At 40.9% G+C, this 13195-nt stretch overlaps 1 protein-coding gene across 1 annotated transcript; it reads left to right on the top strand.

The window, feature by feature from the left end:
* The first annotated feature begins 1753 nt into the window (after window positions 1–1753).
* On the top strand, window positions 1754–12893 carry LOC141288169 (stonustoxin subunit alpha-like). The gene is made up of 4 exons (XM_073820268.1): window positions 1754–1830; window positions 3906–4079; window positions 10769–10815; window positions 11311–12893. The coding sequence occupies exons 1-4, from the start codon at window positions 1754–1756 to the stop codon at window positions 11829–11831; spliced, it is 819 nt and encodes a 272-aa protein (XP_073676369.1). The 3' UTR covers window positions 11832–12893.
* Window positions 12894–13195: the final 302 nt, after the last annotated feature.

The following is a 13195-nucleotide window of genomic DNA, read 5'->3' as shown; positions in this document are numbered from 1 at the left end:
CCCGCTTTTTTAACAGACACAAGGAACATGACTGCTGCAATTGGAGTGGTATGAACAGTCTGAGCTTACGTAGTGTAGTCTTTGTATAGGCAGTTAGACTTCCTGCAGCACTTCTGTCTGCAACTCGTCGACATTAGGCTGAGGTTCTGGCAGAGGTTCAGTGTTGTTGTAGGCAGGGTGTTTGTTCAGGTGTATGCATGAGGTGGTGCCTGTTTTGTACATATGTGGCATCTCCGGCCTGGATATGTTAGCTGTTTGGCTGCAGGGCTCTTCCTATAACCTTTCCCAATCTGTTATATTTCCTGTCCTTCTGTATCCTTACTGTCTGCCCTGTTTGCAATGAGGCCAAGGGTCTGACTGACCTGTCATAATGCACCTTTCCTCTCAGTCTGGTCCATTTTAGAGCCGACTGGACCTGGTTTTCTACCTTTGGCACATACATGACTTTGGTCATAGGAATAAGGGTCTTGGTGCGCAAGCCCATTTACCACGGTCAGCGTTCAGTATGAGCTGCAGCTGTCTAATGGTCTTCTTGGGAAGGCCAGTTAGGAGACCATTACAATAATCCACCCTGCTGGTGATAAAGGCATGAGCAAATTTCTCCAAGTGTTGACTGGAAACAAAGCATAATGTTTTTTAGATGATAGTCTTTGTAGTCACGTCAATGGAAGAGAGAGGTAACCCAGCATACAAAGAGTTACAATAATCGAGTCGAGTGGAAATGAAAGCATGGATAAGAGTTTCAAAGCTTTTCCTGCTCAAGAAAGGTTTGACTTTAGCTAATCGACGGATATGGTAAAAACCAGTGCTAACTACCTGCTTGTCTAGTTTGAGACGGTTGTCCGAGTGAATTCCAAGATCTTTGACATCTGATGTAAGAAACGGAGTAAGTGCGCCAAGATCAAACGAATTGCCATTTAAATTTTTATTTGCCCCAAATTGAATGATTTGGGTTTTCTCGTCATTAAGCAGCATAAAGTTATTAGTAAGCCACGTTTTGATTTCTTGCAAACAGGCTTCTAGTCTTTTATACGCTGAGTTGTCATTGCGTTTTATTGGTATGTAGAGTTGTGTGTCATCTGCGTAACAATGATAAGATATCCCAAACTTAGTTATGATGGATCCCAGGGGCAACGTATACAAAGAAAATAGCAATGGTACTAATATCGAACCCTGGGGCACACCACAAGTGAGCTGAGCCGACGAGGATGAAAAGGTACCTAAGCTAACAGAGAAAGTTCTATTAGACAAGAAAGATTTAAACCATTTTAAAACTGTGCCTGAAATGCCAATGGAGTGTTCAAGCTGCAATAAAAGAATCCTGTGATCTTCAAAATCAAAAGCTGCACTCAAATCCAACAGTACTAATGCCATGGTATGACCTGCATCTGTGGTCAATAAAATATCATTGAAAACTTTTAACAGCGCTGACTCAGTGCTGTGCAAGGTTTTAAAGCCGGACTGAAAGATGTCAGAGATAGAATTAGTTTGCAAATAGTTTTGCAGCTGGAGAAAAACAACTTTTTCAAGGATTTTGCATAGAAAAGGCAGGTTAGAGATGGGTCTATAATTTGCATGATTTGCTGCATCAAGGGAGGGTTTTTTGAGAAGTGGCAAGTTTAAAACAGGCTGGAACCGTCCCAGTGGACAGACAGTTATTTATAATAGATAAAATGTCTGAACCGACTGTATCAAAGATCTGTTTCAGAAGAGGTGAATTAAGTAGGTTTCAATTTTAAGATGATTTCTCTACATGTCTGAAGAGAGACCGGTGCAAAATCGCTCCACTGAGAGCAGGAGTAAGAAGGATCGGATACTGGTTGTATCGAGGTAAACGATTGGGCTCGAATAGTGCTGATTTTGTCAGAGAAAAAATTAAGAAACGTTTCACACTCAAAAGTTTGTTGAGAATAACATTCTGGGACAGTTAGAGTTTTTTACAATAATATCAGATAAAAAATTATGCTTAGCTGTCCTGACAGCCTTTTGAAAATTACATAAGGAGGCATTAAGCATTTCAAATGAAATTTGAAGCTTGTCTTTCTTCCATTTACGTTCAAGCCTTCGGCTCTGTTGTCGTAGGGATCGAATATCGTCATTGATCCAGGGCTGAGACTTGTTTCGAGGACAGATGAGCTTTTGAGGTGCAATAAAATCCAAAATGTCCGAGCATTTGTTATTGAAAAAGAGAATCTGGTCATCAACATCAGAAAATTATGCGAGTCTGAAATAAGCACATTGTCAGTCCCCAAGTAAAGTTCTGAGATGACATGATTTGAGTGTCAAGTCAGAAGGCGAGACCAACATGCTTGGCGTGGTAAAGTTTTAGGTGGAGCTGGTAGAAATGTAGAAAAGAGCACTGGTCTGTGGTCAGACAGTGGAGTGTCACAGATGTCAATGTCTACCACAGATAACCCAAAAATCAAAATTACATCAAGTGTGTGCCCATGACAGTTTGTAGGACCATTTACCCATTGAACAATGTTCAGGGAAGATAAAAGGCTTATAAATTCCTAGGCTAAGGCATTGGCAGAGCAGCAGACATGGATATTAAAATCACCAACTATTAAAATATGATTGTATCTGCTAAGAACATTCCCTAGAAAGTGAGCAACTCGTTTATGAAGTTGCTAGATGATAGGGGACGATAAATTACTAAGAGTAAGACAGGATGAGAACTGACCAAATAGATTTGTTGCACCTCAAAACTACTGCAGATTATCATAGGTAATTGGCGGCAATGTATTTTATTTTTGAAAACAGTCACAAGTCCACCACCCCAGCCAGTCAACCGGGAGGTATTAAAATAGTCATATTCGGGAGGAACCAGCTCAGAAAGAGGACTCAGATCACCTGATTCTCTTCCAACAATCTGATTTTGTCCAGATTGTTGGAAGAGATAAAATTGTTGCAGATGAAGGTTTTGTTTGCCACGGATCGCACTTTGGCAAGCCCTATTCTGAGCTGCGGTGGATCCAGTTGAGCATCAGAAACTGCAAAGTGAGTGCAAGTTGCAGTGATTCACTTTCCTGCGACGAAGCCGCGGGGAACTCCAGCTGGAAATCTTGGTAGGCGAATCTGGAACAGCCGAGGGAATCCACAAACCACCATGCTCCGCCGAGCCCCAAGAGATGTGAAGGTGGCAGGCCGCTTCTGACCGCACCTTCGACAGCGGGGAAATAGTGGAGCCCATATACAAGCAGCGAATGGCTGCATAAAACAAATAAAAACAATAAAAACGTAATGAGTAGCACAGAGAGTGGACGGCACACCAAACACACCGGCGCCATCTTCCATGATGAACATCCATTTAAACTTTTGCTCTCCTATACTTAGAACTATTTGCTGTTGCGATTGAAATAGCAAAATGGTCTGAAACGATAACTAAACAAACTGCAAAACAGCTGCAGTTCCAAGAATAACTTCTAACAGCACTGCACAAGCTAGCAGCACTATCTAACGACTGTGTGCAGGATGCCCTTAGCATCTTTATACAATTCAATACCGGTCTCGATGTTGAAATGTTGTGTAGGTCTGGCTATTCCACCCAGCTTAAAATCTTCAAGCGTTTCTGCGTTTACGAGTGCGACTGAGAAACTTTCATTTCAGAACATTAGAAGTTTTGTTTTTAAATCTTATATTCTTTCCTTCATTATTTTGTTAACATAAGATTTCAGAAGCAATATTGTGCCACTATTGTTTATGTGAGAGATCTAACGCTTTACTTTTGCATTTAAATGCAACATATATGATGTCCAATGACTATGACTGGGAATATTTGTTTCTGCCTGATAATGCTAAATGAGCACAACATTATCTTTTTTGTTGTTTTTATTGAATAATCAGTCATATAAAAAGGAACAAACAAACTAATGTGATGTGGACTGTTGTATGTTTTTTTGTAGGTTGTCTGGCTGTATGGTGACACAGAAAGGCTGTCATTATGTGTCTTCAGCTCTGAGTTTAAACCCCTTACACTTGAGAGAGCTGGATCTGAGCTACAATCACCCAGGAGATTCAGGAGTCAAGCTGCTTTTTGAAAAACTGAAGGATCCAAATTGCTCACTGGACAAACTCAAGTATGTCAAGCAGAAGCAGTTTTTGGGTTTATTGTTTAAACTTTTCAGTGCCTCTGTATATCTATATGAGTCTAGTAGTTTTTAAAGGATGCAACAATATTAAGGATTTAAAGAGCACTGGTCTGAGGAGTAAAATCTTAACTAAACTACTCAGACAACTACTGAGTAAAAGGTAAAAACAAACTGACGGGAGGAGCAAACGACAGACACAGTGGGTGTGGCGTCAGGCCTCGGAGAGGCTTTTATTAAACAGAAAATGAAAGAAAAGTGTCCAAAAGGGGAAATAAAAGTGTCCAAATAAACGGGGGATCTGGTGTCCTCGAGTGCTGGGGTTTCGTGAAGGATGGGTAGTGTTCAATAGAGAAGGGTCCAGGTAAGGGGCGGAGTCCGGCGGCCGCACGCGCTCCCCGCGTGGGACCGGGGTGCTAGGGGCGGCGGCATCTCTTGCGGCTTCGTCCCTCTCTAGCTTTCACGGTACTTCCAGAGGGGAATCTACGGCCCGGCATCCTGGCCCTGGTGCGGTCTTCAGCCGGACCGCGGGTCCGGCGGCTCGTCCTCCTGGCGGCGCGGGATTCCCTCTTCACCCCTTCCTGGACCCGCGAGGACACCAGCGTGCATGCACGGGGGAGAGACCGGTCTCCTGAGGAGAGGCGCGCTCGGGATTTAAACAGCGGCGGTGATGAGGCTTCATTTCCTTCACGTGTTCCTCATCACACGCCGCCAGCCCGAGATGATTTCTCGCCCCTCCTCTCCCCTACACACCTGGTGAAGGGCGGCAAATAAGGGACGGGGTGGTGATGATAATTAGGGGGGAGGCAGCCGACTCGTCACAAAACATATAAAAAATTATAATACCCCAGATTAAAAAGCACTACAAAAAATAAATAAATAAATAATAAAAACCTCACACTCAACCATAAAAATACAATTCAGTTCAATGCCGGTCTCAATGTTGCAACATGTGATTCAGCTGTAAAGCAGCTCTTCAGGGGCCTCATGTACAAAGACTTGCGTTGAATTAATCCTAAAACATTGCGTACGGACAAACCTGTAAATGTGCGTACGCAGTAAAAAAATCAGATGTACGAAACACTGCGTACGCGGAATTCCACGCATAATCTCTTTGTACATCTGAATTAACGTGAAATTGAGCGCACGTGCACGAGCGCAAAACCCCTCCCTGCCTCCTCCCCCGTATAAATATGGTAATGACTCCAATTTGGCAAAACCAAACGAAAAAGCAATGGCAAAAGCAAGCAAGAAGAGAAACTTCACAGAATGTGAATTGGAGGTGCTCCTATCGGAGGTAGAGCGCAGAAAAACTGTGTTATTTGCAAGTTTGTCCTCCGGAATTAATAACAAAAGAAAAAAAATAGAGTGGGAGAGTTTAGCTGACGCAGTTAACGCAGTGGGGTCTGAACATCGCACTGTGACCGAATTAAAAAAGAAATGGTCCGACGTTAAGGTGCAGGTTAAGAGGAGAACAGCGGCGCACCGTCAAAGTGTGGACCGAACAGGCGGGGGAACAGGGGATGCTGAACTAACACCCTTTGAGGAGAGAGTTGCCTCAATTGTGGGCGACACTTTACTTTCTGGAGTAGTATCCGTGTCTGTGGGAGACACGGATGTATTAGAAGAACCCCACGAAGGTAACTTCTCATTTTATGTCTTAACTTTGGTAAACATACCAGTTTACATTTAAGTTTCCAATACATGCAATGTAGCGGTACATAGGAGACTTTAATTTATGTATCCGTTGCATTTATAAATATGCGTGTACCCATAAAAAAATGGACTCAAATATCAGTTAACGTGCTTGTTTTTATTTAGACTTAGATGGTGCAGGAACATCCACTGGCACGCACTCGGAGTCATTGCCTCCTGAGCAGCCAGGACCCAGTGTCTCCGGCATTTCCAGCGCTCCCCCCAGTGCTGAGGCTCGTCCGTCAGGCCGCGTCTTGACGCATGCTGTTCTGGAGTCACAACAGCAAATTGTTAGGGCCATTGGAGAAGTTAACAGTCACCTAAAAATATAACTGATGCACTCACAGACATAAGCCAGTCATTAAAGGAATTGGTCAAAAAATAAATGTTGTCTCTGATTACCTTTTATATTGCCCCAACCACACGTTGGCGGGCTTGAATGGCTTCTTGGTTGGGCTGTATGAACGCTGGTCCTGGGTCTGGGTTATCTGGCGGTGCCACTTCCTCACCAAGAGGTATGCCATGTCTGTGCGCGACATTGTGCAGCACACCACAGGCCAGCACGATGCGGCACACTTTATTAGGGCGGTATAGCAGCACCCCTCCACTCTTATCAAGGCAGCGCCACCGGCATTTCAGCTGCCCAATCGCCCGCTCTACAACTGACCGAGTGCGAGAATGGGCATCATTGTATCTGCGCTCTTGGTCAGTTTGTGGGTTGTTGAGGGGGGTTAACAGCCACGTCTTTAATGGATAACCGCGGTCTCCTGATATGCAGTTAAATAATTATGCTCAATAAATTAAAATAAAACTCAGCTGTAATAATTTCTTTAAATACCTCACTCACCAAGAAGCCACCCATCTCGCACCCTGCCACCTTGGAGCCTCATCCCAACCATGCTGTTTGTGAGGATGAATGAATCATGGGTTGACCCAGGCCATCTTGCCACAATATTTGTTAGGCGCATTTGAGCATCACATATTATTTGCACATTTATTGAATGGAAATGTTTCCGATTCACGTATGCAAATTCGTCTTCAGATGGCGCCTTTATAGCAATGTGCGTGCAGTCGATCGCTCCGATTACATTAGGAAAACCGGCGATCGCTGCAAATTGCGCTTTAATGTTTGGCTGGTCAACTGCATGGTATGGAAACCTTATATACCTGCTAGACATGCGGATGATCCCGTCCCATACAGCTGGCATTGCACGACTCAAAGACGACTGGCTTAACCCCGAGCGGTCTGCCAGTTCCCTTTGGAAAGAACCAGTTGCCAGGAAACCAAGCGTTGTCAGCACCTGTAAGGGAACGGGTAATGCGTGGCTCCTCGCTGTCTCTCTTTCCAAATTTGGACCCAACTCAGCACAGAGCTCCAAGAGGATAGCTCTTGGGAATCTGAAACGGCTAATAAGCCAGTCATCATCGTGGGCCAGAAAATCACTGTGATCCCTAAAAACGCGTTCCCTTCGGATTTGGCCATTGACAATGTCCTCCAATAAGGCCAACACTGCCATTGCCATAGACTAAGGGATGTATACATTTGCAAATGCTTTTATATGTTCTAAATCACATAATTGGTAGAAAAATATTGTCTCAATTAACCCATTTTATCAATTATAAATTAATAGCAATGTTTTTCACATGTGTTGGTGCGATACTTTGTAGTGTGCAATTTAAAATAATTGCCTCTAGGAGTCGCCAAGGGAAATAAAACAAACACACGCACAAAAAAAACACGTACGCCAGACATGGAGTTGGCGTGGATCAACGCACATTCTCACGTTAATTTCACTGTTAGTAAATCCGACCGTGAGAGTGAAAACTGGCGTAAGCAAAGTTTTTGTGCGTACGCAGCGTTGATACATGAGGCCCCAGAAGATTGTAGTGCAGCTTAACCCTTAAACGCATAATTCTGGTCTTTAGCGACGTGGGACGTCATTTGCTACCTTCTCCCTCCTTCATTTTTTTTTTAAAGTTTGGCATCAGATTACTTAATATTCCTCAATTGATTCATTATAAACAATACAACACAAAATAAATATGAAATATAAAAGAATGTCTGTTTTCTGATAATAATTTTTTTTGTATAAAGTGTGTAGGGTTGCTAGAAACCTGAGGTGTGCAATAGTGTAAGTATATTTTTTGTGCACAAAAATATGTAATTATCTGATGACTAAATACATGCAACTCACCTTTACTCCTCGAGGTGACACTGTTTGATAGACAATAATGATGTGTTGTTTCACTCATAACTAGCAAACAAAAAACAAGTTAAAACTTTTTGTCTGATAACCTTTACAATCACTAAGTCTGCTAGTGTCGTTAGCATCACAAGCTAGCTGCTTTCTGACTAAAAAAGAGCTGCAAAGAGCTTACAAGACAAACACATCATACTAACCCAAAATCTCAGAAAAATGATTAAAGAGCAGTATTAATTATCTTTAATATAACAGTCACTAAAAAAACAGTCTATTCACCTCTGAATATATATATATATATATATCTTTCAGCACAGTGCCACTTCCAAGTCAAACACCCCTAAAAATCCAATTGACAACCTCGCGGCTGCGGGGCCCTAAGTCAGTGGTTTTCAATCCTGGTCCTGGGGACCCACAGCTCTGCACATTTTGTATGTATCCCTTATCTGACACACTCAGTTAAGTACATGGATCTCTCTCCTAATGAGCTGATGAACTGAATCAGGTGTGGTAAATTAGAGAGACACACAAAATGTGCAGAGCAGTGGGTCCCTAGGACCAGGATTGAAAACCACTGCCCTAAGTGACTGCCTGTATCGCCTTTTGCACTGGCCAGCTCTGATTCTATTCTCAGAAAAGTGTAATTCATCAAGTGGTTATTTACAAGAGAAAAAGAGAGAGATTGTGTATGTATGAATTACCGCTATTTCGTTGATTTTCTCTTTTAACAGTGCAGCTGTGGCTTTAAATTACTACAAAAACAATACTATTACTAGTGGTAAAACTTTATTAGTGGTAAAGCTATTTTATTGATACAATTGTGGGGCAGTGCTGAAGTTTCTGTGTTGCTCAGCATCTCAAATAATTTCTGATACGTGCATGAATATCTGTGAAAGAGTTGAATGGTGCGGTTTCTACAAGTTTTGCCTTAACACGTTTCTATTGACGGACGATTACGTCATCACGTAATGTGTCACATGTCTGAAAAGCTCCCTATCAGATCTATCCAAAGAGACATGATCAAACTCCTAGGCCAATCCGTTTTTGAGTTCTGCCTTTGCAAACGTAAGGAAGGAGGGCACAAGGAACGCGAAATGGGACACACCCTCTAGCGCGCTCGCGTCTCGCTCAATGAGAGTTGGAAAACTATGAATTATGAACAAATGCAATAATAATTATGAATTATACCACCCATCCGTTAAAATTTAAGGTGTTTTGTGTAAAATGAGACCATTTTCATCTATTTAGCCCTATGTATGTGGAAATGGGATACTTTTCAATTCCGGTGCCTTATCTTTCAGAATGGAGACCCCTAGAGGACATTTTGCCTCCCTTCAATTAAATCTCTGTAACTTTTTTTTAAATGCCACCATTTTAATTATTTTTTCCCCATTTTACTGGCCCATAGTGGAATCAAAAGAAACTTTCTGCAGCATCATAGACCAAACAAATTTCAAATAACAGACGTTCAAGTAAAAACTTAATAATAAAAAAAGCTAAATTAGATTTTTTTATTTGTATTTATCATAAAATTATGAGAAAAAATATAATTATTCCATTGTTATTATTATTGTTAAAATATAGATTTTTTTTTCTGTAAAATAAGACCATTTTTATTAATTTACTCCAATGTATGTGAGTATGGCGCTATTTTAAATTCAGGTATGCCAAAATCAGTAAAAAAAAATCCCAAATATGCAGCAGAGCTGAAGGAGTTAAATATAAAACAAATATGAGAACACAATGAGAATGAGAAAACTGTATTTAACAAATGTTTGATATTTTCTAACTTGTAATATTTGTACTTTTGTAACAAAAAAAAGAAGCAGACTCAGATACGGTTTCTCTCATTTCTCTTTACTTTTCCTTTATCCGGTCTCCCCTCTGTCACCCACTGCTATCTAGTGGTTACACACTACCTTTACAGACACAACATTTCCCCCCTGCAGCACAGTCCTTGAGGTACCCATTTTGAAACATTACAAAACAATATCTCACTCTATTAGGAACAACCTACAGCATGTAACAAGAAATTACAGAATTACTTTAAGAAAACATTTCACCAAACACCAATGACTTACGCATGCCGGTATAATCATTTTAGACACTTCCAAAACTGTTGCAACAGAAAAGTTTCAGAAAAGTTTAATATTGCGAGCAAAAAAATCCTGCAACCTTATCATGTGCCTTGTTTTACAGTGCACACAAACAGTAGCCTGATATTTTGTTTTAACCTGTAAAGTTAGTATGCCACTGCCTTGAAACCAATCAGTAATAGCACACAGCGCCCTCAGCTGGTGAAAATAATCACAATCATACGACTGTCAGCTGGATATATTGGTCAGGCTATTAAACTGTATTTGCAGGTTGTGTTGAACGTGCTGTAAAACAGGGTCAGGGACAGGACCCCAAAAAACAGGGACTGTCCCTGGAAAACCGGGATGTCTGGTCACCCTACCAATTAAGAGATATATCGAGATAAAGGGTACCCCAAGTACCCTAGCAACCATATAGCAACACCCTAGCAACCAACCAGATTGTTATCAACCACAAAGCAGGTACCACATAGCAACAGTCTAGCAATCACCCTGAGCACCTTAGAAACTGCATAGCAACACTCTAGAAACCACCCAGAATACCCTAGCAACCACACTGAGTGCACTTGCAGCTGCATAGCAACCACCTAGAACATGTTATCAACATCACTGCAAGCACCCAGGTACCCTGGCAACTGCATAACAACAGTTTGTTGACTGACTGAATGTGTCTGTGTGTGTTTTCTAGTGTGGATCATGGAGGAGAATCCAGGATAACAGCAGGACTGAAGAAATGTATGTCTATACACACACACACACACACACACACACACACACACACACACACACACACACACACACACACACACACACACACACACACACACACACGTTGGGTTTGTTTTATGGGGACATTCCATAGGCGTAATGGTTTTTATACTGTACAAACCATACTTTCTATTGCCCTACATCTACCCTACACCTAAACCTAGCCCTCACAGGAGATTGTGCATACTTTTACTTCATCAAAAAAACTCATTGTGCATGATTTATAAGCCTGTTTCCTCATGGGGACCTAAGAAATGTCCCCACAAGGTCAAAATCTACTGGTATTAATATCCTTGTGGGGACATTTGGTCCCCATAACGTGATGAATACCACACACACACACACACACACACACACACACACACACAACACACACACACACACACACACACACACACACACACACACACACAGCTGTAGTGATTGTTGTTGTGTTCTAAATGTCTCTGTTCTTGTGTTCAGATGCCTGTTTTCTCACACTGGATCCAAACACAGCAAACACTAAACTCATTCTGTCTGAGGAGAACAGAAAGGTGATATTTGTGAGAGAGAATCAATCGTATCATGATCATCCAGACAGATTTGACTGTGTGCCTCAGGTGTTGTGTAGAGAGAGTGTGTGTGGACGCTGTTACTGGGAGATTGAGAGTAGTGGGGATGGCAATGTGTTTATATCAGTGTCATATAAAAGCATCAGGAGAAAGGGAAATGATTTTTGTGGGTTTGGATCTAATGATCAGTCCTGGAGTTTGATCTGCTCTTCCTACAGTTATTCATTTCGGCACAAGGACATATTGACTCATATCCCTGTGAAGCCCATCAGCAAGAGAATCGGAGTGTATGTGGATGAGAGTGCAGGAACTCTGTTTTTCTACAGCGTCTCTGACACAATGAGCCTCATCCACACAGTCCAGACCACATTCACTGAGACACTCTATCCTGGGTTTACTATTTATCCTAGATCATCAGTGAAACTGTGTTGATGAATCAGCCAACAAGAGATTTTTTCTTCTTTTTTCAACGTCTTTATTGATTTAAAAAAAAAATAATAATAATAATAATCAAAATAAAAAATAAAGATACATTAAAATTACATGTATGTGTTTATATATATATAGATAATATGTACATATACATAAACCCATTGAAATCAAAGCAATGGTACAATAATATTATATGGTGATGCATGTTAAGCCAAGTTACCCAGAGAACATATTTGGATCAGCTTCCTTTAGAAATCCTAAAAAGGCATTCCACACTTTGAAAAACTTTTCAGGTTTTTTTTTAACAATATATGAGTTTTTCCAAAGCTAAACAGTGAGACAATTCTTGTAACCATTGTTTAAAATTAGGACTTTCTGTATTTTTCCAGTGACAAGCTATAATGAGTTTTGCTTGTAATAAACAGAATGTCAACACTTTCTTATCAGAGCTAGTAAAAGTACACATTACAGGGAAAATATTTAGTATACAGAGTTTAGGACATTTGGGCACATTTTGTTTCAATACAAGGGATACAAAGCCTAAAACTTTCTCCCAAAAACATTCAACTTTGGGACACTTCCATAAACAATGACATAAAGTTCCTATCTCCTGATTGCATTTTATACATTGATCGGGAATGTTGGGGTTAAATTTGTGTAGTATTTCTGGAGTTATGTATACTCTCATAATCCACTTATATTGCAAAAGTTTGAACCTTGTATTAATCGTCTGAGTATGGGTCTTTGGGCAGATTCTCTATCACTCCTCTTCCATTATATTCTCATTTATATCTCGACACCATACGAAACGTTTATTTTCCATATTTTCTTTACAGTTAGTGGAAATTAGTCTATAAAATAAAGAAATTTGCCTAGCACCATTTAAGTGGTTTAATGTAACTTCTTCTTAAGGAGACAGATCTGGCAAGAAAAGAGAATGCTGCATTTTGTTAATAAAGTTCCTAATTTGGAGATATTTAAAAAAATGTGTTTTAGGCAAATCAAACTTTTGTCTTAATTCCTGAAAACTGAGCATAGTTTCATTGCTAAATAAATCTCCCACTTTATGCAAACCTTTTGTTGCCCAAATTTTGAATCCAGCGTCATGTGTCCCAGGTGTGAAAGTAGTATTACCCCAAATAGGTGTAAATTGTGATAATTTAGGAACCTCTCAAAGGGATTACAAGTGGCTTTTTTCAATTTAGGCAGGGGTGCCGAGTACAAATACAAGTTCAAGGGCAGCTGTCTAGATGCATCAGTCTCAATCTGAAACCAAGGGGTAGAATTATTATTTGTGAACCAAAACATTGCTGCTCTTAACTGGGCTGCCCAGTAGTACCACTTAAGATTGGGCACCTGCAACC

The sequence above is a fragment of the Garra rufa genome, chromosome 16, assembly GCF_049309525.1.
Source record: "Garra rufa chromosome 16, GarRuf1.0, whole genome shotgun sequence".
In the NCBI taxonomy this organism is placed as follows: Eukaryota; Metazoa; Chordata; class Actinopteri; order Cypriniformes; family Cyprinidae; genus Garra; species Garra rufa.
This window is presented reverse-complemented; position numbering and strand designations above follow the sequence as displayed.